The 27,834-nt window shown below is 47.4% G+C and overlaps 1 protein-coding gene across 1 annotated transcript in view; it reads right to left on the bottom strand.

The window, feature by feature from the left end:
* CROCC2 (ciliary rootlet coiled-coil, rootletin family member 2) overlaps nucleotides 1–27,834 on the bottom strand; it is a 1,620,686-nt gene that overhangs the window by 1,226,759 nt on the left and 366,093 nt on the right. Inside the window, exon 11 of the mRNA XM_086944022.1 lies at nucleotides 13,646–13,735. Coding sequence (XP_086800148.1) covers nucleotides 13,646–13,735 — 90 coding nt within the window. The remainder of the gene's footprint in view (nucleotides 1–13,645; nucleotides 13,736–27,834) is intronic.

Here is a 27,834-nt window from a genome sequence, read left to right as displayed (position 1 = left end):
GATCATGAAGAGGTAAACAGGATGCATCTGTCATCTAGTAGAAGATGTGCTAAGAGTAGATGTGGGGGCTAATCGCAACTTCTCACCTGATGTTTTGCTTGCTTTGGGAACTAAGACAGCGACATGACTCTAAATTAACCAGTGACCTTTTGAAAAACTTTTGTACCTTTTTGTCACTTCTGCTTTCTATATTTTCCAAGAAGTCATGCAAATTGTTTTCTGTAAAATGTCCAGCTTTTGTTGTGTTCTGCGGTCAAGCACCGGCTAATGGTTTGATTCTGCAGTCACCAGTTCAGCATTTCAACTGTAAAAAACAGACTGACCAACTCGTTGATCACCTTGCACAGTGTCTTTCATGAAGAGGTGCTTCTAGCTAGCTCATTGAATTATGTCATTAGATAAGGTTATACTGTCTCATTGCATTTTGCTATACAATTTCTCTCTCCCTCCCAGAATTGCTGTGATTTAATATTTGCTAGATTGCGTGTTTTTATTCTTGATAATGACTCAATTTCTGCTTCTCAGAGTGTATCTAATTATTGCAGATAACACAATAAATATCGGTTCATGCTTTGTGAAAAAACACTCTCTAACACTACACTAAGCCTCACGTGCAGAATTAAGCCTTAGTCCTCCTCTGCATCAAGCCTCCAACTCTCCACTGCATGTCCCCCTTGCTTCAATAGCACAAGCTATCAGTTTTCTCCAGTGTCTTTCCTCTCCATCCCTTCATGCAGCAGGGTTCTTGCTTCTTGGCATTAGGACCAACATACCTGTTCCTCTATCTGCAGCCGAAATGCTCTCCGGTTGTAGTGAGATTCAACCCACCAGTACATGCCTCCTACTTCGGGGATCAAGCATTGCCTATGCTCCCCCACAAACTTTCTCCTGTTGCAAGGGACCAGTCTACTCCTCCACTGAGGGCCAGATTCACGAAGAGCCTCCGTACTTGAGGTGGAGGCTCCGTAGTCATGGTAGGAACTCTGCAATGAGAACCTGCAATGCTGAGATCCCGCTAAGAGTGCAGAGGTTCTTTGTGAATTGGGCCTACAATGTTCAATCCTGTAGCAGAACCCAGCAATGTCTATGATCCTCATCCTGCAACCTCTAGTAGCATGTGCCCTCCTACTTCATCTACCGTCCTTCCCCAAAAAATACACATACTCCCTTGGACAGCAGGGGCAGGGGTAGAATATTCACAAACCCTTCATGTTTGGTAGAACCTCCAAAGGAGCATGAGTTGCAGCCAGTTTTGAATGACTTGTTTTATTGAACAAATTTCATTTGAACATGGCCACTGTCAATGCGAATGCATCCACAGTGGCGGTCTTTTTATGCATTTTGTAATATTTTAACACATTTTGTTCTAAGATGGCCACAGCAGATGTACAACCATTTGTGGTAGCTACCTAGGAAAAAAGGTAAATACTGGCAAGGCCAACAAGTTTCACTGACAAGATCTATTGTCTATGCCACTGCGGTTTCTTAAGGGATGTCTGGTCATCAGCACCCTACGGTTTCCACATCAAAACACATGGAGCATTGATCTCCTTGAAAAAGTGCCTTGCATCAATGTAAGAAAGTGCTTTATTGGTTGAGAGGGGTGAAACCCCTCTCAGGCAACAACCAGAATTCTTGTCAGGGTGAACAGTCACTAAATCAATCTGCGCATAACCCTCTGGTAGTATGGCACAAAAGCCATCAGGCTTAACTTGAGGTAATGTGTTAAGGATTTATACAGTACACAAACAGTAAGAAAAAATAACAGCACAAGAAAAATCCTAAACCAAACCAAAATGAATTAAATCCAATCATTAGAACTGGAGTTACAAAGTTTAAAGTATTTAGTGCAAAATAGTACCTAGAAGATCAAAGCGTCGACTCGCGGTTATCTGGTTGCATGAGACCGGGGTAAAGTCAAAAGTTAAGGCAGACCACGATGGAACACAGTTAGGCTACACGAGGTGGTTCGGGCCCAGTTTCAGCTTACCGTCTGACTCAGAAGACATTTTGAAAATAATTCCTAAAAAAGCAAAATTCAGCCGGGAGGTGGCAGAGGGGCAACCCTCCCTCCCACCCTGATTGACATCGGAAAGGGCCCAACGGGGCCTTGGATTGTGTTTGTTGGCCCCTCTTTCCCCGCCTTTGCTGGATTGATGCCCTTGGGAAAAGCGGAGATTCTGACTTCCAGCAGTAGAACCAGGACCCTATTTAGAGAGCGGGGTATTGGTGGGGTGCCCAGCTTTACAGGCCTCTTAGCAGTCAGGCCACTCTTCTTGCAGGGCCCCATGGATGACTGGGGTGTGAGGCACCCCTCTCCCTGGCCTGTAATTCCTATGGCTGACCGGGAGAATAACAGATGTGGCACTGGGATCAAACAGATTGTTAGCACTAGTGAGGCAATTACCTCTTTCCCCTTGTATGCTATGTACAGTATATGGGGGTGCAACTAGGTAATTGGGAAGAGGCTTGTACGCACACATGATCCAGGCCCTTTATCACATTGTGGGGCAGGCGAACATTTTTAAGGGGTGACCACCCAGTTTCACTTCCCCTTGTTGGACACTCATCTGGCATACTCGGCCTATTGCTGCTCCTGACTTTGTACCGCGGTATTCAGGATGATATGATGGGGGAGTGACTTCTGGAGCAGCTGACAACACTTGTTAACTTTGTGTGTGACCCCACCCCTATTCTGCCATGGGTCGCACTCCGAGATCTAGAGACAATGCCTGTCAAGCGCCCCCCCAGACGGGGATTAAGCAGGGCGCTGGGAGTAGGGATACCTCCTACATGAATTCCCAACTAGATATGTTGCTAGCTGTTAGACCTGACATCATTGGCTTGAGTCTCTCCTCCATTTTTTCTGTTTGCCTCCACTGTTTTTCGATGTTTTGCTGGTATATGCTTTGGGCGCTGTGCCACTGCTGATCAGTGCCACAGCGCAAGTGCTCCCGATGTTAAATTGATGTATCGATTGTATCCATGTTTGGCTTATTTGGTTTACTGTCAGTCCCTAGTCTAGTGCACCAGGAGTGCCGGGGCTTGTAAATACAAATGCCGCTCGTGGGCTTGCAGCACGTGTTGTGCCACCCACAAGAGCGGCCTTGTAAAAGAATGTCTACGGGTCGGTCATTGCGAGACCCACGTGCAGTCTTGTACTGTCACGCTGGCTGCGCAAGTATACCTACTTGCCAGCCCCTCAAACCTTCCCTTAACTTCATGTTAGTCACCCCTATGGTAGGCCTACGGGCGGGGTGCATTGTAAGTACAAGGTAGGACACGCCTGACCAAGTTGGCATGTCCTAATAGTGAATTACAGCCATCTTCGTTCTTCACTATTGCGAGGTAGCCTGCTCTCCATTAGTTAGGATGGGCCGCCGGGATTATTAATGCTATGATCCTAGCTGGCTCGGGGAGCATGGTGCAATGTCGAGTTTGGTATCCCTGAACTCGGGGTTTAATTACGCATCCGTTGGTGTGGATGGTCTTTGGACTCTGGGTTTGAAAATAGCACTTTTAGAAAGTGTCTATTTTCTTGTCTAACCATTTCTGGTTTCTGCTGGTCTTGCGTGTGTGTGACAGGAGCTGGGTGGCTCCACAGGTCTGGATGAGTCAGTGTGGGATGAGTGGGACATTTGCGTTGAGAGTAGAGGGAGAGTAGTTGCTGATAGCCTGCCCTGCCTGATACAATGCTGGCTCCACCTCCTGCCAAGCGGCTGATGGCTCTGTGCCTGCCATGGACGATCCTAGCCCCACCTCCTGTCAGGAGGCCGATAGCTCTGCTCCTGCCAGTGTCAATGCTGGCTCCACCTCCTGCTGGGCGTCTGAGGACCCAGCCCTGGTCAGTGAATAAGCCAGGTACTTCTGCCCGGCTCCGCCCACAACAGACCCAGGATGTTGGGAAAGTCCCCGGCATGGACAAAGGGATCAAAGCCGAAAAGGGGTATAAGAGAAGGACCCCTGAACCAAGAATTTAGATCACTTCTGACAAGGAACCCTGTAACCAAGGACAAGAGGCCTGCTGATCTGAGGACTTGCCTACCCCTTCTGCCAGAGTGCTGTTTGCTGGGGGGAATCCTGCAGTGCTTCTTTATTTTTGCCAAGGAACCAGGAGAGAGGAACTGTGTGTGTACTCTCACGCTTGCTAAGAAAATCTCCAAGGACTGGAAGAGTGCCAGTCTCCTGCTGAAGTCACAGGGCTAAAGGACTTCATCTGCTTAAAGTGCTATTTGCTGGAACCTGTGAGTCCAGCACCTCTGAAAGAGCCAGCAATCTCGACGCCGACGGACGTCGCCGAATCCAGCTCGACGTAGTGGGTAACGGCCCCAGTGTCCCGCTTCCTCGTCGACCGGCCGCCGGGCCCGAAAGACGCCAGCAGCAACGCCAGTGAGTGGGAGTACGGCTCCAGCTCCAAGGGACCTCGTGTCTGCACCGCTGCTGATCGCATCGCCCTCGTGCCCTCTCGACGCCGTGAGCGCTGCTCACACTTTGCAACCGCATCATCACAACGACGCCTGCTGAGGCCTGGTCGACACCGAAGACGCGACGCCGGATTGCTCGACGCCGCTGATCATCGTGTGCTTCATTTTCCTAAGGTACTGTGTTGTTGGGGGTCCGTGTGACTCCGGGCTCGACGTAGCGCTCCTCGCGGTCGACGCCGAACCTTTGGATTAACTCTGCCTCGACGTCGTGTAGCTCCCGTGTGAGTTACCCTGTTGCTAAGAACTGTGTTTCCAAGAAGAAGATTTGCTTGATACTAAAGACTTTGTGCTAAAAGAAGAACTACCTTTGAACTATCCTTTTTCCTTCCCAACGTATTTATTCAGATTGTGTACATTTTTGTCGTTATTTGGTCTTGTGCTAAGCCTTATATAAAAATACTTATTTTTATAATACTACTGTGTCGTGTCCATTTGTAGTGCATTCACGTTATTACTGTATGTGGTCATAAATGCTTAACACACAGCCTCTGAGATAAGCCTATGCTGCTCTGCCAAGCTACCGAGGGGGTGAGCAGGGGTTATCAAAGGGTGTGATCCCCTTGCCCTGACTAGAAAAGGTGTGTCCCTATTTGTCAGAAGTGTACACCTCTGCCAACTAGAGACAGCCGGTTCTAACACTAGCCGTAATTGATGTTACTGGTGAATGAATGGAGGGCAAGATTGACTACATTGCTATTGAGCTAGGGATTTTCCATGAGGACTCTAAGAAGATGGCGGGAGGGTGCTTTGGAAGCATCAGTACAGGCACTGGTACCCGAAGCCCAAAACACAAAACGCGCCTTATAGAGTTGGAAGCACACACAAACGACTGACTGCCCAGTTTGATGATCAACAAAGGAGGGCCTGATGCAACAGCATCAGGATTGTTGGGTTGCCGAAGGAATTGGAGGGCGACTCCATACTGGCTTTTCTGGAGGATTGGCTCTAGGAAGTCGTAGCCATAAGGGACTGTCAAGATTCTATGCCCTGGATTGGGCTCACAGAGTCCCCCCTCTACTCCCTAGACCGGGTGCCCCACCCCGTCCAGTGATGCATTTCCACATCAGAGATTTTCTCCTTCAACAGGCCAGCCTCCAAGGCCCTTTCACGGTGGAGAATGCCAGGGTCTTGCTGTATCCAGACTTCACCCTCAAGGTACAATCTCAATTTTCCTCATTCCTATCTGTCAAGATGCGGCTCCGTGAACTGGAGTTGTTGTACTCCCTACTCTACCAGGCCCGTCTGACAGCGCAGTGAGAAGACAGGACAATTTTTTCTGGATCCTGCTGTGGCATGGGAGTGGCTGGAAAGCTATTATAAAGGGACGGTTTGACTGGAACTGGTGGTGCCCCTCCCAGCCACCACACCAGCAAAACGTCTGCACTCAATGTAGGGGAGTGAACCACCCAACAGACAACAAGTGGCCGAGGAGCATACAAGAGCAGTGGTGACTGCAGCCTCCATGTGCTCCAACAGGAGCTCTCCATCCTGGTGAATGTTCATGTTGGAGGGGGGTCCGTTTCGACCTCTGAGAATTCTAGTGTTGGGTCTGGAGGACCCTCTTCCGAGGGTCACCCTGGGTACAGCTGACAAACTCATCTGACTTCCCGCAGGAGGGAAGCAATTTCCTGTTTGGTGCTGTGATAGGGTGGCAGTGTTATACATTCATGAGTCTGTTAGACCATAAGTACTTTACTCCTAGCTATTGACCGGGTGAGTTGGTCTTGTGCGAGGGGTGCTGAGCGCCTGTGTTTTGAATTATTATCTCACGTCACATGCTATTTGATCGCTGGATTGGCTGGACTCTTTCCCTTCCTGGGAGCTCTGACAGGGACCTGAATGACCCTGAGGGTTGGGCCTTAGTTTGCAGGCTATTTGCCTCTATATTTTTGGGCAGGATGTGTACATATCTCAGTCCGGGGGGAGCGTGGGAGGTGGTTGCAGAGTTTCTATTGAGGGTTTTTGTTGTTCGGTCTTCTTGGGACGGGGTACTGGCAGATGTGTGTGCAGCTCGTAGTTGGTGATTATGGCTCTGGTGGTGTGCCTAGCGCGGGGTTGGCGAGCCCCTGAGTTGCATGTGTGTTTGCCTGTATGGCTGATAGACTCAGTCTGATTACCTGCAATTTGAGGAGACTCTTCACTTCATCTAAGCGCTACTAGGTATTTGCTTACTTAAAACGGAGGGGAGCGCAGGTCGCATTCTTACAAGAGACACACTTGTCAGAAACTGAGAGCAGTGCACCCCGTAAGAGATAGCGATGACAATTATATTGCACAATCTACTCTATATTTGCAAGAGGGGACCCCCTTTGGATTAGACTGGGGATCCCGTTGACAACTATTGACCCGGAGGAGAGCTATAGTTTACTTATAGGATGGTTGGATGGTAAGGATATTGCATTACTGAATGTCTATGCCGGTGACACAGGCCCTCGTCAGCACAAGACTGGACTACGGCAACGCACTCTACGCAGGAATCCCAGCCAAACACCTACAACGACTACAACGCATCCAAAACACCTCCGCCCGACTGATCGTCAACGTCCCCCGCCGCAGCCACATCACCCCCCACCTGAGAGACCTACACTGGCTCCCCGTCGACAAGAGGATCACCTTCAAGCTTCTCACCCACGCACATAAAGCACTCCAAAACGCGGGGACCAGCCTACCTGAACAGCAGAATCAGCTTCTACACCCCCACCCGCCAGCCTCGCCCTCGCCGCTGTCCCCCGCATCGAACGAACGACCTCCGGCGGCAGATCCTTCTCCTACCTCGCCGCCAAGACCTGGAACACCCTCCCTATCCACATACGGCAGACCCAAGACCAACTCGCCTTCAGAACATTTCTCAAGACCTGGCTCTTCGAGCAGTAGCAGCACCCCCTCTCCCCATAGCGCCTTGAGACCCTCACGGGTAAGTAGCACGCTTTACAAGTACTCTGATTGATTGATTGCCCCAAATATTGATCAAAAGACATTACCAGATAGCTGGGCGCCCTTATTGCTGGCTATGTTTCCATACATGCGGATAATGGGTGGCGATTTCAATTGTGTGGCAGATGTCAATAGCGATAGATGTTAACTCCCCTCCCCCATTCTGCTTGGAGCCTGCGTCTAAATTAGCAGCTGAGTTTTATGCTTGGGTGCAGCACTGAAGCCTAGTGAACGGCTGGAGAATACGAAACCCTGAGGCCCGAGTAAATTAATTTCAGTAAGGTTTGCATGATTTAGAAGTTCGGCTAGATGAGGTACTTATATGCAATATGGCATGTGAGAGGATGATCGATGCTGAATATTTGGCATGGATGTACTCTGATCTTTGCCACCAGCTATGTACCATTCAGGGGTCCCTCCCGCCCCCATCAACCTTGCATACCAAATTGGTGGCTAGAGCTGGCCCTGTTAGAGGAGCTGGTGTTCCGATCCACATTCACCTATTATTCGCTAGAAAATGGGGGAATCAGCATCGTCATGAAAGTGGATATATGTGCCACTGCATAACTAATAAAGTGGGAGGTGTACCCAATTACGTGCAGACATCTGCAGAAATGAATTGGTCCTTGCTGGGTTCCTTCCGGATTTGGGTGAAACGTCAACGGGCAGAAAAGAGTTCAGGGTGAACAGAATCCTACAAATTAAGGATTCTGTGGACCACCTTGTATTTGCACAAGAGGACATTAATGGGTGTTTTTACACTACTATCATACACTACAGCGGGAGCAAAGACCAATAGGAGGAATGCACCACATTATGCAGCACATTCTTCTCCTCTGATTCTAGACCTAGCTGCAGCTGCAAGGCTGGGAGCAGAGGTTACAGTACAGGAAGTTTGGGGAGGTATCAAAGAGATGCCCAGGTGTAAGCTCCCTGGGTCAGATGGGCTACCAGTAGAATTCCATTCCACCTTCTCAGCTGCCATTGCCCCATAATCAGTGGAGGTCTATAACGGAGCGTGGCAGCAGGACCTGCTCCCACCTTCTTTGAGTCAGGCTTCAATAGTATTTCTTCTCAATAAGGACAACAACAAAAAAAAGAATTTCCGAATGTTGCTGACGCAAGGGGGATATTCACAAGGTGAGGAATCCACATGGCAGATGTATCTATCTGAAAATACTACTAGTGGACTCCTACCATCCTCTATCTATGCTCAACATAGACTGTAAAATTCGGAGAAAGATATTGGCGAATTGGATCCTGACACATATGGGCAAGCAGGTGCACCCCAACCTGACCGGTTTTATACCCTCCTGTAGCACGTTGCCTAAAGTTTACCAACCAATACACATTTCAGGCAAGCAGGAGACCCTCCGGCTGACCCTCTGGCCCCATCCGTGGATTTATGGATATCATTGATTTTCTGATAGAAATGCTTACATGCCACCCACCTTGGGATGGGATTTGGAGTACCATATAATAAATGTACTATATTACTATATACCCGGCTGATAGCAAGAATTCGGTCTGGGTCTGTGACATCTGATCTGAAGCTCTTGCTGTAGAGCGGGGCACTCAGCAGGGTTTTCCCTTGTCCCCCCTGCTATTTGTGCTTGCTCTGGAACCTTTTGCATGGACGCCGCAGCAGGAAAGGCACTATAGCGGGTTACAGGTGTTGGGAGAGCGTGAGAATATATCGCTATATGTAGACGACATAATGTTATACATACGCTGAGGACACTCCGACTTGGAGGAGGTGGCGATTGTCCTGTCGGCATTTGGGCAGCTGTGTGGCCTGGCAGTTAACTGGCACAAGTCTGGTCAGTGGTTGGATAGCAATCTCTAAGATGGTCCTGCTGCCACACTTCATCTCTTGGAGGCTCTCCCAGCTGAACTCCCTAAGTCGTTCTTTTGAAATTTAGACAGCATCCTGATCACGATTTATATGGTGAACTCAAGACACAGGGTGACCTTGAAGAAGCTTAGTTTGCCGGTGGATGAGGGTGGTGTGGCTGCCCCAGGTTTTGAGCTGTAATATTTGTCTGTGCAACTGCAACGGGTGGCTTGGTGGCAGTCGAAGCTCTGGGAGGTGGTAGCTACCCCAATAACTCAGGACTCCCATACGACTCTTCTCAACCAAATCCTGTTGTTTCCCACCCCTGTCTTGATAGTGGGGTGGAGACGTACAGTCCCAGCAGGACAGTTCTACTGCATAAAGCCTTGATGGGTAGGATCCATACCTGGTGGAGGGTGGACACCACAGAGTCTCCAGAGCCAAAGGGTCTCTGTTAGCTGTTCCTCGTCACAGGGTTGACAGGGCAGTCACACTGCTTTATCATGCTCTGTTGAAGGGGGTCCAAATGGATCTGACTCAATTGCGTCCCTGCTGGACCACAGACCTAGAGCCCTAACTAAGCAACTCTGCCTGGAAGAAAATTCTGGCGTTTACCCCCCCATGGTATCTCATAATGCCAGATTTAAACTCATTCAGTTCTATTATTTACACCAAGAGTATCTCACCCCTAAACAAGTCCAAGCCATGTTCCCTGGGGCGTTGTACGAGTGTCCACGCTGTTAAGCGACTGAGGCAGGGTTCATCCACATGGTGTGATCTTGCCCTGTGCTGGTCCCATACTGGGCCACAGTACTTCAAGCAATATGCAGGGCCACCGACAGACATTTGATTCTTCCCCACGGTTGTGTTGACTTGGACTGCATAATTGAAGTGCAAACTGGAAGGTTACGGAAAGGTTTAGGGATCTAGCTCTGATTTTGGCCCAATGGCAACTCAAGATTAGCTATAAGTATGCAACTTGACCTGTGCTGGGTCAACGGAGTAAGGAATTAACTAAATGGGCAGACTGCAAGGAGGAGGCACTGTGACAGGAAGAGGCCAGGGGCATTCGTAGAGTCCAGATGTTAACATCCTGGGATGCAATACTGGTGGCTTGCCTGAAATTGTAGACCTTGAGGAGTTTTCTGCTTGAAGCGGTGTTCTCTTCTACGCCTTTTCTGGAGGCAATGCTGTTGGCCCCTGACGCGACTGCTGTGGTTCCAATGAATGTGGCCCCCTACTGAATGAATGGTATCTTGGAGCTGAGTGGGATGGAGTTCCACTGTGTTGTACCTTGGAGGCGCAGTGTCAGCGCCACACCCTTGAGCCAGGCTGCGCCGAAAGCTGCTGCACTAGTGTTTCACTAAATGCCCTAATTGCGATTTACTCTATAGGATTACTTCTGTGTTTCATTTACTTAAATGGTGCTTCTCTCATACATGGGCATATGTTATCCTGCCCACACACATTTGCCTTTATCTTTGCTCTGCTTTGTTTGGTATTTTTATTTGTTTATAGTTGCACACTATACTCTTTAAATGCCAAAAATACATTTAAAAAGTTCAGCAGGGGCAAGGCAGCTGGTGGTGTTCAAGGAGGAGACATCGTAAATGGGCACCGTCCCACAGTGAAGATTTCTACCTTCGGACGTTGTCACTTTTTTGAGAAGTGGAAAACAAGATTTGCTGCTGCTGAGAAGAACGTAGAGGAAGCTACCGCAGAGTCAGGTTGACCAGCGATGCACCTTGGGCAAATCAGCAAGCAGGTAGGTACCAGTTTTTAGTTGGTACTCAGGCCACTTTTTAGAGGAAAATGTTTAAGTCCCAAGGGCTATGCAGAAGAGGCACATTTAAAACCACCTCCAAAGGTCCAGAGCTGAAGGAGCACCCCTTGGCAGTTAGGACTAAGTCTTGAAGCGGCCAGGTGCAGGGTTCAAGGTCTCTGGAGTTTTTTATGTGCCTGTAGCTCACACCGGAGGCCAGCCAACTAGAACGTTGAGTCACTCTGGTATTCCTGGGTTCAAGCTGCCCTCAGGCAGCAGAGCAGTCCACTGAGGTACAAAGCAGGCCTCAAACAGCAAGACAATCATCTAGGGTGGTCCAATGCAGTCCTTCAGAAGTCCTCCGTAGGTCCAAAAATGTACCTGAAGAGTTGGACTGAGGGTCCAATATTTATATCAGGTGCCACCCTTTGAAATTGAGGAATCTTCAAGGCTATCCGCACATCTGGTTTTCGAAAGTTCCCTCCTTCCCTGGCAAGATTTCTCAATGTAAGCGGTTGTGGCAGGTTGCTACAGCTCGCGATGAGAAAGTGGTTGCTTGTATTGAGAAAGCAGCCGCTCAAGTAGAAAATCTACTCCAGTGGCAGAAGGAAGCAGCGTCCTCTGACAAGCCGCATGTTGCCATTTATTTGGATTTTACAGTGGGGGACAAGCTCCTGGCACTAAATATCAGTACGAGCAAACTCCTCAGAATCTCGTGGAGTTTTAAGGTAACTTTGCAGAATTCCCCAGAGTGAAACTCTGCGAGTTCCACCAACCCCTACATTACAGTAGTGAAAACTAATTTAGGAGTTTTTCACTACCAGGGCATGTAAAACTTACAAACACAAGTTCCATTTTTTGAATAAAATGCACCATGCCCTACATTTAGGGCCTACCTTAGGGATGACATATGTATTAAAAAGGAAGGTTTAGGCCTAGCAAAAAGTGTTTTTTAACAGGTCGAATTGGAAGTTTTATAACTAAGCAACTGGGTGCAATGACAGGCCTGAGACAGGTTTTAAAGGGCTACTTTAGTGGATTGTACAATTAGTGCTGCAGGCAAACAGCTGGACTGTTCCTATGGGAACAGTGTCAAGACTGATTTGCATTTGGCTGGATCTAAACTGAAATGGCGTGGCGTGCAAAATAACAATGGCTTTAACCCAGATCTGTGACTAGGGGTGAATGTTTGATTATTTCAGCATTCCGTCCATCAGCTGTTCTTTTTGCATTTGTCACCCTAATTGGGAATAGTATCTCCAGAAATGGGTCCCGTGTGGATGTGCCACCAGATTCAAGCTAGCCTGGCTGATGAGGGATGTTATCCAAAAACCGGTCCCAGGATGCTTGTTTCTTATCCAGGGAGGACCTGACCTGGCAGTTTGGGCTGTACTGTTCCTATGAGGAACAGGGTCAAGACTGATTTCCTTACGGCTGAGTCTAAACTGAAAGGGTGTGGTGTGAAAATAAATGATGGATTTAACCCAGATCTGTGACTGGGAGTGAATGTTTGATTAATTCAGAATTCCAACCATCATCTGTTCTTTTTGCATTTGTCGCTCTATGGTGGAAGGGTATGCATAGATGTGGGCCCCATGCTTGTTACGCCATCAGATTCAAGCTAGCCTGGCTGATGAGGGATGTTACCCTAAAACCGGTCCCAGGATGCTTTTTTCTGGTCCAGGGAGGACCTGACCTGGCAGTTCGGCCTGGCCTGTTCCCTAGGCACATGGCTGTGTCTAGACTGAAATGGTGTGGCAAGCAAAAAAACAATGGTTTTAACCCAGATCTGTGACTGGGGGTAAATGTTTGATTAATTCAGCGTTCCGTCTAACATCTGTTCTTTTTGCAGGCAAACTAGTAGCATCTAATTTACTGGCAGATGCGTCACGTTGTAAAGCCCGGCGCCACATGTAGCAGTTTCTGCGCGGGGGGGGGGGGGGGGCATTCCGGCGCAGGAACGCCTCCTAAAAGTGGCTGAGGGAAATCTAGAAGATTTCACTCAGTCACTTATAGGCCCATGCTGCATCAAAACCCTGCGCCTGCTTGAAGCTGGCATAAAGATTGACGCAGCATTAACAAGATAGGGCCCCCCAGAGCAATGTTGGAGCTGCGTCGCACTTGCGACGCAACTCCAGCAATGCGCCGCCTTTACGGCACAAATGCATGACGCATCTGTGGCATTTTTGCCCCATGGTGCCCCGCATTGTAAATGCGGCGCATCCATGCTGGCGGAGCCGTGGCGCACAATAACTGATGCATCCCTGCTTATATGCAGGGATGCGCCAGTTATTGTAAATCTGCCCCTTAGCATTAATTGCGGTCAGAAATGGTTTAATGCCCCCTTTCTGTTCTTCAAAGTATTCTCTTTAGTGGATCTGTTTCTTCCTTTAACTTTACGGCCCTGCTCTCCCTGCAGACACACATTCAGATGTACCTCGGGCAGACATGGCAACTTGCCCCATTTGGGAAGGAAAGCCCTTTTTTAACGAAAATCTTTCATTTTGCACACATTGTTAAGTGTTTTCATCAATATCCCAAACTCCTAAAAAATCAATAGGAGACGGAGGAATTTCTATTTTCCACAGTAAATCCTCCTCTTTTACAATTTCAAAGGATGGCGGAGGATACCTTGGTGATGCTGTGCAGGACACCCTGTAGAGAACTGCATTCTTGACGTAATGTTTCAAGCTCCTGCTGGTCATCCACCTTGGACTCATCCTGTAGAAAGAAGGTGGAATTCATGAATCTGGGGAAGGGATGTTGGCATATGAGGGAAAGAGCAGGTAGCGAAGGACAGTTAATGACTGGAAGACAAGACATATATAAGATGGATGTACGTTGTTACAACGCATGTTTTTACCGCACATGCTTTTACAACACAGGGTTTTCAACGCAAGTCGTTACAACGACTTGCGCTGAGGGGTGTTGGATAGTGAATAGTTTAATTTACTATTCCAACTCCAGTCCCCGTGGATAGTAGGGAAGGTGTTGGATAGTAATTAAACTATTATCTATCCTAGAGCCCCCTCCAGCGCAATTCGTTGTAATGACTTGCGTTGAAAAACCTGCGTTGTAAAGGCACTGCGTGGTAAAAGTTGCGTCGTGAAGGATGTTTCCCATTTAAGATGGCATGCGTTTACACCAATACCCTCTACTTAATGCTGAAAAACAGGTTTCAGGACAATCAAGCGAAAATACAACTTTGCCAGTACTCCCAAACTGCAGGACGTTGCAACACCAAGTCACCCTTGCAATACATAGCCTTTATGTGCAGCTTCTCATGACATCCTTTTGGACGCCCAACACTACTGATAGTCATTTAGAAAGTTAATACATACATGGTGGGGGAGGGTAGAGACAATAAAAATGATGATTACACCAATGGTCAACTACTTAGCCAATATGCTCCCCCTTGCACTAACAGACGAATTCCACAAAAAGCTAGACAAACTGATCAACAAATTCATGTGGAGAGATAAGAGAGCGTGGATAAGCCTGAAGAAGCTTAGACTACATAAGAAGCTAGGGGGGCTCAACCTCGCTGACTTTAGAGCATTCCAGTCTGCCTTCCTGGCAAGACAAGGGTCTTATTGGGTCCTCCTGGAACAGGAATATACGCCAGCGTGGCTAAAGATTGAGAGGAGCTTATTAAACAACCAGGAGCCCATAACCCTCCTCACAGCCAACAAAAGCACACAACCCTCAAACCCGATACTTAGAAACACTCGCAATGCCCTACTTAAGGTAGACCAGAAAATGGACATCAGCATGAAAAACACAAGATGGGAATCATTGTGGGGAAACAGGAAGATAAAATATAGGGGAAACCACTATCCATGGAGATATGGATGGAAAAGGGTATCTCCTATCCCAAGCAGCTAAACGTGGAGGATAGACCAGCCTCCTTTAATATGTTAAAAACAAAGCTGAACCTCCCCGAGCTGGAACTCTACAACTTCCTTAAGATTAGATCCGCCCTGTCGAAAGCGAAACTTAACAACCACAAGCCCTCCATCATCCAGTACATGACCAACATCAACCGGGCAGGACACCGGGTGTCACATATATACCGTCTACTAAGACCCAACACCACAAAACTAAACAAAAAGGCAATTGCATACTGGGAGAAAGAGCTAGGGACTAAGCTCAGCGAGAGAGAACAACAACTGCTATGGTCTTCCCCCACACAAAACAAAATAACACCAATGCTAGCACAAACAAAATTCTGGCCACTGCACAAGATCTATTGGACACCAGCACGTCTGGCGACCTTAGGACTCAGGGAAAACGACATGTGTTGGAACTGTGACAAAGAGAAGGGCGACCTGGCACACCTTCTATACCACTGCTCCAAAGTTAAACATTTTTGGACTAAAGTCTTCGACTTTATAAATAAGACACTAGGATGTACAATCAAACCAGAATTTGCCTCACTCACTGCTGCATTCCTAACCACGACCTAGACTCAAGTCAAGATAGAGACCTAGTAGACCTACTAATCACAGCGGCTGTAAAAACAGTCCTCTCCAAATGGAAAGACACTGCCAAGGCAACTTTTAAGGGCTGGCTCAATTGGGTCACATACTTAAGGGGGGCGGACATAATTACCCTCCAACACTCACCGTGGAAGCAACAACATAGAGGCATGTGGGAGACCCTTAACAAATATCTGGACTTTTATGACCCGCCATAAAGAATACCAATGCTAAAACACCAACCTGTGTGCCGCATGCCCCCAATGTAGGAAACAGACACAATAGTAAGAGTAGAGAACTTCCTGTATTTTCTTTTCCTCTCACTCTCTACTTTCCCCTTTCTTTCCTTCTCCACACCTCTGCCCTGCACTATAAGGGGACAGTTGGATAAGGGGGCCAGCCCAGCACGAATATACCTGTAAAGTAGGTTTACACAATGTAAAAAACATGGGCTGTAACCCTGAAACAAGTTACCCACGATAACTGTATGTTATATGTTTATATGTCTATATGTACCATAAACTAATAAACAAATTTATGGAAATAGGAAAAAATAAATCAATTTTTTTAAAAAGCGGCTGACCTTCAATGAGGGAATTAGTATTTCTAATGACAGGAGGAGTGGGAGAAGTGGTTGTGGAGAAAAATAAGAAAAAAGTAGATGACAGTGAAAGTAACTTGTTATGTTTTGGGAAACATTTATAGAGTACACTAACAGTGAAAGGTCTGTTGAAGCTGACGAGGAGACGGTAAAGATTAGGAGAATTAAAGTGAAACAAGATAGTCATACCTTTTTTCCCAGAAAGGAGGTATGAAGAAATGGACTTCGACTCAGTAAAAAGATTGTTCCAGATCTTGGAAGCTAATGCTGAGTAAGATGTACAGCCAAGGGAGGATAGTTTGAAACAAGGGACAACAAAATTAGCTTTTGATGAGCATAAGAAGCAAAACATCATGAATGTACTTAACTTAGAATTATGAAAGCTAAGTGATGAGCCCTGTAGGGATTTATGCACCAGGCACAGGGTTTTGAAAATAATATGTTTTTGGATCCCAAAACCAGTGAAGTTTGGTCAAAATGGGCTTAGCCAATGCGAAACAAGGAGCTAATATCACTGATCTAGCAGCTTGATTTTAGATGATTTGAAGTCTCTGGATTTTTTGTTTAGAGATACCCAAGTAGATGGAATTACAATAATCAAGTCTAGAACCACCAGTAATTGCTATTTCAGTTCCTCCTACCCTCTTCAGAGAGAATAATTAGCAGCTTGTATAGAAAGAAGGAACATGAGGAGAGAACAGAAGATACTTGGAAACCCATTTTGAGTTTGGAATCAAACTTAACACTGAGACCCTACTGTGTGATTTGGGTTTGGGACGAGGACCAGGACAGTGTGACCAGTTACCTGATGTCCACACATTAGGGTCATTCCTCACCACCAAAATCTCAGTTTTCCAAATGGTTCCAGCAGGTTAATTCTGTGCTGGGGCAGTTTCTTTAGGCAGGGGGAGTGGTACGCGTGGCAATTCGTAAATGCTTCCTCTACACCTACTGCGGGGGCTGCCAACCTCCGATACCCTGTCCTATTACCAGACCTCCCACCTTCTCGTACTAAACGACTGGTGGTACGGGGACAGGGGGGACCCGGCATACGCGCCTGATGGACCCACACTCCCTCCATACAATTCTGTACTCGGCGCCCCTGTTAAAGGAGCTACCACTGGGCACAAGATTGATCTTCCGCATCTGGAGACAATCACTGAAGCGTATGGGGTGGTGGAATGCCCTCACGGGGGAAACCCCGCTGTGGCATAATGGGCGCCTACCAGAGCTGGTGGCCCTACAAGGCTTTAGGGGATGGGACGCCATTGGGGTCTCGAGTCTGGGCGATGTGCTCGGGCATGGGGCCCTCAAGTCCTTCGCGGAGCTCCAGAGGGAGTTTGGCATTCCACAGACTCAATTCTTCCGCTACCTACAGCTCCGGCATGCGCTGTCCCCCTACTTGGCCACGCTTCCGGAGTTTAGCCCCCTGGAAGCCAAGATGTTCATGGGCGATCTGGCGACCAAGAAAATAGCAAAGATATACCAATCACTGGTCAACCACAGCGCGCCGACCCTGGATGATCTGCGGACGGAGGACATGGGAGGCAGACGTAGGCACTTTAGAAGAGGAAGATTGGAAAGAGGCCTGGCTGCTTCACGGGGGCGATAATAGCCATGCGTCTCTGACTGATAAAGTTTAAGTACCTACATCGGGTCTATTTTACGAGGGCCCGGCTATGGCGGGCAAGTATGGTAGCCTCCCCGGAATGCCTTCGATGTGGTCGGGAGGAAGGCACGTTCTTGCACACCGTGTGGACCTGTCCTATGTTGGATCATTTTTTGGAGGGGGGTGTTCTCCTGCCTGGCGGAGGTCCTGGGGTGGGAGCTCCCGCACACGCCCCAGCTTGACCTTTTGTATGTCATGGAGGGAGTCTGGGTACAATGCCTATAAGCGACACCTGTTACTCCTGGGGCTCACCTTGGCGAAGCGGGATATCGCACGGAAGTGGAAGGATGTCCAGGCTCCACCATTATCGGTCTGGAAAAACGTCCTTGATTTTAACATGGGGCTGGAGCAACCCATCTTCCAGGCCTGTGGATGCCCGCGCAAACACTATAAAATATGGAAGAGGTGGGCCGATTATAGGGGGTTATGGTTAGATGCCCCGGCTGTGCCTGCTGATCTCCCTGGGGGGTGACCAAAGGGACTTAAGAGCAGGGGGTGGGTATGACTGGGAGGTACGGGCCGGGGGTAGGCGGGATCTTGGGGAGAATGTAGTTCCATGGATCTGTTTATGTACTTCTTCAGCACCCTTGTCTTATGACCCTAAATTGTGTTGTGATATGAACCCAATGGTATGTTGCGCAAGTTGGTGGAGGGGAGGGGGGGGGTATTATTCTTATAGTCGTTGAGTGTTTCCTTTGTTTTGTTTTGTTTTTTCTTTTTTTTATATTCTTTTTCTTTTTTTCTCCGAACGGCTCTTGTGCTCCAGCTCCCTGGTGCCCTTGAATGTATCCCTGTAGGCGATGTGCCCTCCGGTACACGTTAAGGGCTGCAGCAGCGGTTTCTGGGTTACAGAGCCCTGCATACATAGAGCGCTATCGTTCAGGGGCCCTATGCGGTGGACGTGTTTATGTTTATGTTTGTTGATTTCTAGAGCGCATGGCCGCCCGTGAGCGTCCCAGCGCTAGTGATAGAGCCTGTGAGTCCAAGAGAGGAGGATTAGGGGAAAAACCAGGTCTTCAGAAGTTTACGAAAAGAGAGAAGATTAGGCTGAGCATGGATGTCCAGTGGAAGAGACTTCCACAGTTTAGAGGCATTAGACAAAAAAGGCGGCCTCCTGATCGAGCCCTCTTGATCCTGGGTGTCAAAGTCAGATGAAGATGGGTAGACCGCAGGGTTCTGTTGGTTTTCTTGGGAACAATAAGATCTTTAACAATAGGGGGGGCCTTGCCATGAAGGATTTTGTGAGTCGTGCAAAGGGCCTTAAAATGAACTCTTTCCAAAATGGGTAGCCAATGAAGTGACCTGAGAGCCAGTTTTGCTGAACTTCGGTTGTTGGCGCCAGTAAGGAGCCGGGCAGCGGTGTTTTGTACAACCTGAAGTTTAGCCGTCCCTTTCTTTGGAACACCTAGGTATAGGGCATTCCCATAGTCCAATCTGGATAATATGAGGCCCTGGATCAGAAGCTTTCTGGACTGGGTGGGGAGCAGAGGTAGAATTTTGCGGGAAGTACGAAGAAGGACGTAACAAGTTCCAGCGGTTTTTCTTGCTTGGGTGTTAAGCGTAAGGCCTTGGTCCAACCAGATCCCCAGGCTTTTAATATCAGACTTCGGGGTCAGGGCGGACCCATGCATGGGGGCCACAATGTCTCAGGGGGAAAATGTGACTGTTTACCTATGACCAGAATCTCCGTCTTGTCACCGTTAAGCCTAAGGTGGGACCTGTCCATCCAGCCGGCTATATCACCAAGACAGGAGTAGAGATCGATGGAAGGGTGGTCCTGCTGACTTAGGGATACAACGAGCTGGGTGGCATAGGTCAGGAGTTTAATGCCATTTGAAGTGACAATTTTTTCGAGAGGAGACATGTACAGATTAAAAAGCGTAGGGCTCAAGGATGAGCCCTGCGGGACGCCGCAGTGTAGCAGGGTGATATTGGAGATGAAATTGCCCTCGGCCACCTGAAATGAGCAGCAGTGTAGAAAGGATGTCAGCCAAGAGAGGGCCAGTCCAGAAATGCCCAGGTCTCTGAGCCGGTGGACCAGTGTGCCATGGTTCACGGTGTCAAAGGCTGCACTCAGATCCAGGAGGATCACTGCCACCGATCCCCCTGAATCTATGATCTTTCTCGCCTCTTGCACTACCGCAATCATGGCAGTCTCCGTACCCTGGCCCGGGCGAAAACCCGTCTGTTAGGGTTTGAGAAGGTCCCTTGATTCAAGGTAGTCAGATATCTGGCGGTTGATTAATTTTTCTGCCACCTTGCTAATACCTGGAAGAAGGGAGATGGGACGAAAGTTGTTCAGTTCCAAAGGGTCAATATTGGGTTTTTTAAGTAGAGCTTTGACTATGGCCTTCTTCCAGTTCGGGGGATCGACGCTCTGTGATAGGGATGTGTTGATCAGATTCGCCATAGGGGTAAGGATGGTGGGTTCACCTACTTTTTAGATGATCAGAAGGGCTGAATCTAACGGGGATCCACTCTTGATTGATTGAAAGATGGGGGAAAGAGTGTCCATTGTAATGGGAGCAAAGGTGTCCAATCTGGGCTCTACTTGCTTAGGTACTGGAAGAGGCGGTTCTAGTGGATTGTTAATGGACTGCAGGGGGAGGTTCTTCAGAATCTTCTGGTCAAAAAACTCAGCTAGCTCATTGCAGTGTAGTCTTTATGAACGTGTACGTTCATAAAGAACATATATGATGGGCAGCGCTCGATAGCGGTTGATCTGACCGGGGAGGATGCCTAACTATGCAATAGACAATGAAAGGGAGCCACTGAATTCACTAATGCACAATACTGTACATTGTATAGGTCATATAGACGCGGGGGAGGGGGCGTGGGGGAAGAGGTTTGGTTTGATATGTATTTCAAGTATTTTCAGTGTCATGGAAATGATAATCTTATGCATCAAAGACTCAGCATTCGCAGAATGAACAATGTGCACGTATGGCTTGGGCGCCCCAAAGGTTATAATGGGGGACATATTCTGGCTGGATTATACGTATGGGTGGGGGCGTGCTTCGCCAGGTTATGCAATGTATGGTGCAGCACTTTATGATGTAATGTGTCATTTTCTTCATTCAATAAAATGTGTTGTTAAAAAAAAAAGAAATCTCAGTTTTCTCCATATTTATTTCCAGTTAAGTTTTGTCAACCAGTTTCTGACAACACATAGACACCCTTTTTTGCATGAAGATGACAATTAAGTCCGGTTGAATGGAAAATAAGTTGAGTGTCATCTCTGTAATAATTGAATTTACATCTGTAATTGCGGAATAATGAAGAGTCCAGATGTGTATATTAGATCGATAAGGGGAAAATATTAACCCTTGAGGCATTCCAGTATTGTGAGAATCCCTGCTTCTCACATGGACACCTGTATGTGGCCAGCTCACTTGTCGGAAAACCTTCTGATTTATTCGTGTACGCACCAGACGGAAAAACAAAAAATACAGTGTATCCACAAGCACTCGAATAAATAAACAGAATTAAAACACTTTAAAATGTTTTCCATATTAAAATGAATAAGTTTCAATAAAAATGACACAATGTAAATTAAATGTTATTATAACAAGGTTCCTTAAATTTCCTTTCTTCTGAGATCGCAGCAACGCGCGACGGGTAAGCTAGTAAGGAAATAAACCAAGCCAAACCAGTTCCTTTTATGCTGCACTCAGTCATTCAGGTGATTAATGTAATGTTGTCCATTGTGCTGAAGGCTGCCCATAAATCGAGACACTAGTTAGTATCTGTAGCCATTCGAAGATAATTCCAAACAGCAGCTCATTTAGATTCCATACTTCTATCAGGACGGAATCGGTTTTGGGCTTTATCTAGATTCAATAATCTTCCATGAATGACCACAGGTTATCTAAAACGTTGGGTACAGCAGGCAAGTCTAATCGTACAGTAGATGGTCATAACTTCAGGCTGCAATTTGGGCTTTGTCAGAAGGGGTTTCACAATAGCTTGTTTGAGCTCAAATTAAACAATTCTCTTACGTAAGGAGATAGTGATAGTTCCATATATGATTTAGTTACTTTGCCAAATTTCCATTTTTGACATTTTAAAACGGATAGAGGGGAACCTGATTTACATGTTTTTATTAGTTTGAAAAAAGAATAAAAATTAGGACAACCAAGTTTTTCCATGAAGTAGAGCAAACAAAAAGTCCCCATTTATTATGTGTATGAGCTCATCCACGTGCCCAAGGCAGCATCCATCAATGCTTATGATGGTATTGAATCATGGATAGGAATTTATTTTTTATTCAGAAAAGTGGGTCAGCTTGGTGCAGAATGATTGAGTTAAAACTACTGGAGGAATGGAATTAGGAATATGGGAAAGTTTGTTTATACTTTCAAATTTCTTTTTGTTTATTAATTGGTGTTGAGTTGATTGGAGTAGTGGTGTTTCAAAAGCGTTTGGAGAATCTTTATTGTATTTTAAAAGATTAGCTAATATAGTATTTACTTGTGTGGTTTTTAAAGGAGGAAGCCCCGCTCGCCAGATGCGCAACTAGATACAAACGTATTTGTTTGGTTAGGGCCCGCTGCCTTCCTCCCCCTGTTCTCCAGGCTGACTCCCAAGAGCGAGCTGACCCCTGAGTCTCCCACAACCGGGACCAGTTGCGATCCTCTTTTTGGGGATATCGCCCAGGCGAGTGCGGTCGCGATAGTCGGTAGCCACAGAGTGTGCGCCTAAGGTGATACAGGGAGGCGGGACGGTTAGTTCAGGGTGCAGCCTGAACTAACCCCACTCCACTTAGAGGACCCTTTCCCATCAGGGGGAGAGGGAGCTACCAGCACTTCGGGCGGGGCGGGGGGGGGGGGAGTGGAACCTCATGAGCAGTCTCAGCCCTCATTGACCATCTCACAAATCGGCCTCCCTTGGCTGAACGATAGATCACCAGCACTGGCACCCAACATCATCTAGGATTGAAGTAACACATCACCCATCAGGATAGATGAGCGGTTGACACCAACAAAACGCCAACAAAAATCACAGTGGCACTTTTTGTTGCAGATCCAGTCTTTATCACCCCCAGGGGAGGATAGCAGGGAGACAGGACCTGGTCCTGGGGTAAGTGCAGGTTGCAAAAAAAAAAAAAAGTGCATTCTGGCTGCAAAAGCGGCCCTCTTGACCCGCCCTGGGTCCTAGTAGTGATCAGCCATGATCGGTAAGGGTTGGTGGCCGGGTAGTGCCCTTCTGCCCCCGCCCCCCCCCCCCCCTTTGCACAGACTTGCATCGGGCCATCCTCCCCATGAACAATGCCTCACCTTCTAGCCCATTTCCTTCACCTCCAAATTGGACCCCCCTCCAAAAATGTTGTCACCATATGGTTTGCAGTTTCTTATCACTGCTTCACTAACCCTGCAGTCCAAACCTTGACACAACCGAGGGGGGCAAAGAATTAATAAAAAATTCTTGCCCCAGCATGAAGCGGCCACCGGACAGCCCCAAAACCAAGGACTACTTCACTTGATACTGGAATTCTTCACAGCTCAACTTAAAAACTAAAATATAAAAAGCCAAAAGCAATAAGCAACAAGCAGGCCTGCAGCCCAGACTAATAAAGCAGACAAGGGAAATTCCTCTCAAACCATCAAAACTAATCATCAAACTAATCAATTAACTCCACAAAAAAAAACCTGTGTATCACTGGTTGTTGAAAAATAATGCAGATAAAAAAACTCTGTCCAGGCACAGCACCAAGCTCATTATAATCCACACAAAACAGCAAAGAGGCAAAAATAAAAAATGCTATACCCACAATGGGGAGGGTATGGAAAGCAAAGGTCGTCCCACAGGAGGGGCAGCATGAAGAAGCACAGTCTGCAGCGACAATGTCACGCGTGCCAACTGTAGTGGAGACATAAGAGCCTACTTGTACCCAACAACTCGTAAAGGACGTAAGGCAAAAGAACTAAGTGGGGACAGAGCTGACACCAAGCCCAAACAATATGAGGAAGCCCAGGAGAGACTATTGCCAAAAATCCCACTGTCCCTGGAAATAATTATCATAGAGAAAAGAGCGAAAGCTCCAATGGTTGACTTTGGCCTCCCAGAGATTAAAAGCTCAGAAAATGGACTTGCCGACTTCACAAAAGTAGCACAACTCAAAGAGGGAACTCTTTCCCCAAACAAATAGGAGAGAAAATTGATCAAATGTGGCCAGACGTGGAATCTCTGACTGCCCCTTAACGGTGTTGTCCACAACTACACCAGTAGGCAGCCCATTACTCTCCGTCCAGCCCCAAGAGCCCCTCAAACATGATATCCAACTCATTGTGCCAGCAGACCAGCAAAAAGGTAACAAACCCAACAAGTGAAAAAATTAGAGACGCTTAGACTTGATCACGAGATAAACTTAAACATCATTCTAGTATCACCTCCAAAGCCCACCCACAATCAATCAGCTAACAGAAATAACAACATCAGAAACTTTAAGTAGCCATCCCAGCTGAAACAACAGTCTAGCACTACAACTTCCATGACAAGAGACAATATCCACCTACTACCAGCACATAGCACTGGAGAAAACAATAAATTCTCAAAGCTTCAATCAGAAGCACCTGCCATCGAGCCCGTAAAACGAAGCTCACTAGCCAGCTGCTGTTCAAACCTCTCAAATTCATGCTTCTTCACCCATGACAATGAGTCCTCGAAATTAGGATATCCTCCATTCGAGGTGGACCCTCCCACGCCTATACTTCAAAACGAAAATCCCCTCACAGTGATCAATTATGCTCTGATCTCAATGGCAAATGTGGCCCTTATGCATGCAGACAAGCTTGATACCCAAATAAACATACTTCAGTCAGTAGCTGACCTAATATCGGGCCTTGACACCAAGCTCAAATGACTGAACTCCCTGATCAATAGAGCTCAGACAAGTGCCGAGCTAAATATCAAACAGGAGGGATGTGGATGCAACCCAACTCTATAGAATATAGAAAAGCTGACCAAATTATTGAGTACTCTAGTTATTGATCTCAAGAGAGGGGTAGGCTGATGGCCACAAAAAACAAGCAAGACCAAGATTTAACCTCAAACTCAAATCAAGTTTCACATTTCAATGTAAATTAAGAAACCCACGAGTCCCTTGAGAATACGAGAGAACAAACAAACAGAACTAGGGGAAGAGAAAAACTAACAACTGATATAAATTCCGAGATAAGGATCAATGGTAAACAGGAAAAGCTGGAAAGACCTCAGGAAATAATCCTGAATGAGGAGAACAACACCAAACAAATAGCAAGAACCAATTTACAGGTACCAAAAATGGACTCACCCCCCCCTACCTACCATCAAACACTGAAGTAACTACTAGCACAAAAACAACATCCACTAAATGTAAGTACTTATCTGGAAAAAAGTGAGGAAAATTAAATACATCTCTAACAAGAGCAAACGTAATGTAAATGTATTTGAGCTTATATAGCGCACAGCTACCCGCAGTGGGTTTCCCGGCGCTTGCTTAGGGAACCCGTCCTGGTATTCCCCTGTGAGATAACCCCGGCAGGGTATCCACAAGGTGAAAGCCAGGCATCCCGCCGCGAGGGGCCGTTGTGGAGATTAAGCAAGCTATTGCCCAGAGTCGCAGAGTGTGAACCTGTGAGTCGAGAAGGCACCGGAGCGAGAATTATCCAGTCCGTGGAATTTTTAGCGCAAGACCCGCCGAGGCGGGGAATTGAACCCTGGTCCAGGGCCGATCTCAGCATCCGGGTCTGCCGCCTCTAACCCCTGAGTCACACGTAATAAGGAAGGGCCCCTATTGCACTGGCTCCAGAGTGAAATAAAGGAAAGCCCAGTGGACGTTGCTTTCCCCTAACTATAAACTATAGAGCTTCAGGGATAGGGCAACTCGGTAGAAGGGAAAGTGACGCAACAAGTGTACATGATCCTAAACAAACCACAGGACATGAGGCTGTAAAGCAGGTTACGAAAGAACAAGAGTCACAGCTGATAATGGATGAAAATGCACAACGATTGCCAGTCGGAGTCAAATGGCAAAAGAGAAACAAGCATTTGCAATGCAGTAGGTCTTGCATTTTTGTGAGTTTGAGCTATTGCCTTTGTAAATGACCTTGCCTTTTATTTATGTGTTGATTTTAAAAACATAAATAAAAGGCATTGTTATTTAAAATACCAATAGCTGAAACTTACGCAAATGCGAGACCTATTGCATTGCAAATGCTTGTTTAGTGTGTTTACAAGAATGTGTTTGGCGATGTCCAATTTAGTATTTTTTTCTATTTGTCTTTCTACTTTAAGCCAAATGTTTTGTTCAAATTCACAATTACAGTCCGGGTAACATCACATAGCAATGTATGTTGTTTTCCTTATTCATTACACGCAGATCGATTATTTTAGCATAGGTGTTTTAGCAAGGGTGCGCGCACCCACTTACTTTAGGGTCTTGAATGGCCCTCTTTGTGATGACATAGACAGAAAGCTGCAGACACCCATGAGCCGTGTGAGCACAAACAGCCATGTTTATCTTATATTTACATGCTCATGTATTGTAAAGCGTGTGCAGACACCATAACTTTAGTAATCTGCACCTCATTCCTCTCTGTCCTAGTGAACATGAGAGTAGAATAGCAAATGAACACGTCATGGGAGGCAGTGGCTAACTACTACTACTACTACTCCTACTTGTACTACGACTACTACTCCTACTATACTACTATTACTCAGTGCTTAATTTGTAAAGTAATAGGTGCCAGGGCTCAAAAGTTTTCTCAAAAGCTTACAGGCAGGCGCTCTGCCTGTGGAGTATTCAGTTGTGGTGGACGTGCAATAAAGATTACCGCATCAGGATGCCCTTCCCGTGCAGAGTAAAGAGTTGTAGGGAGCATTTTCAAGCAGATCAAAGCACTGTGTGTTTTATTTGCCCAGAATACACATATGAACCTTGGTTTGCCATTCAGACTTGAGGTGCGCTTTGCCAAGCATAATATCTGGCTCTCGCACGCTTTGGTGTCCTGAAAAGCTGGAGAATGCTGAAAGAATTCCCCTCACCTTTCATTCTACAGGTCTCCGCACACTGTACTCCTATAGTCGTGCACATTCACAAGCCACGTGTTGACTGACTAATCTATCTGGGATCGGCAGGCTTATTTGGAGCCCTCAGAAGGCTCCCTTTTTCATAATAATAGCGTTTTTAGGTTTCGCTGGGGGGCGGAGCCGTTAGGCTCCTCCTCCAGAGAAATCTATTGAGTACAGTAAGCACTATGGAACACGCCCCCCCGTCCCATTGGCTAGCTCCATAAATGGAGCCTAGCCATTGGACGAGGGGCCTGTCCATCAATGCTGGACCAGACACGGGGGCGTTCCCGAGATTCTTTGGCTTTTGCCGACGTCACGCGACGCCGGGAACGCCCCCGAGTCTGTTCCGGCATTGCCGGCACCTCCCTTGCTGCTCGGGACGGGTCTCCTTATTTGTTCCTAGCTGCCCCTCTCCCGCCTCCCTCGTCCTCTCCCGCCCCCCTCCCGCCGTTCGTGTACTCTCCCGCCTCCCTCGTCCTCTCCCGCCCCCCTCCCGCCCCCCTCCCGCCGTTCGTGTACTCTCCCGCCCCCCTCGTTCTCTCCCGCACTTGTTCCTGGTGCCCGTCTTCTGCTCCGGCCGGCCGTCGTCAGCTCTCTCCTCCCCCTTTCCCGCCCCCTCCCGCTTCTCTCTGATTACACCCTTAATTACATCGGTCACATCACTTTGAGAGACGTCCCCCCCAGATTTTTCAACGCACTTTAAAGCCCTGCGTAAGCTACATCCCCTCTCAATTCGGCCTCTCCGCCAAGTAGTGTGAATTAACAAGCTTCCTAACTTCATGTCAGTTTATAGGCAAAGGTACAGTCCCTTCCGCTGCCATGGAAACCAGCCGCAGCATTGCCCGTCACGTGACATTACAACGACCGGAGTTCTCGAGCACGGGGCCAGGCTGCTTCTGCGTCTCGGCGCATGCGAGCTGTAAGCTCTTCGCATATCTTTTGCGTAACCGACTAGCTATTGGCGCCATTAGGGTGCGAGGACCGAGCCCGTGGTGCGGAGACCAGCCGACAAGCAAAGATG

Source organism: Lissotriton vulgaris, chromosome 11 (genome assembly GCF_964263255.1).
Source record: "Lissotriton vulgaris chromosome 11, aLisVul1.2, whole genome shotgun sequence".
Taxonomy (NCBI): domain Eukaryota; kingdom Metazoa; phylum Chordata; class Amphibia; order Caudata; family Salamandridae; genus Lissotriton; species Lissotriton vulgaris.
The sequence above is the reverse complement of the archived record's forward strand: the minus strand, read 5'-3'. Positions and strand labels throughout refer to the sequence as shown.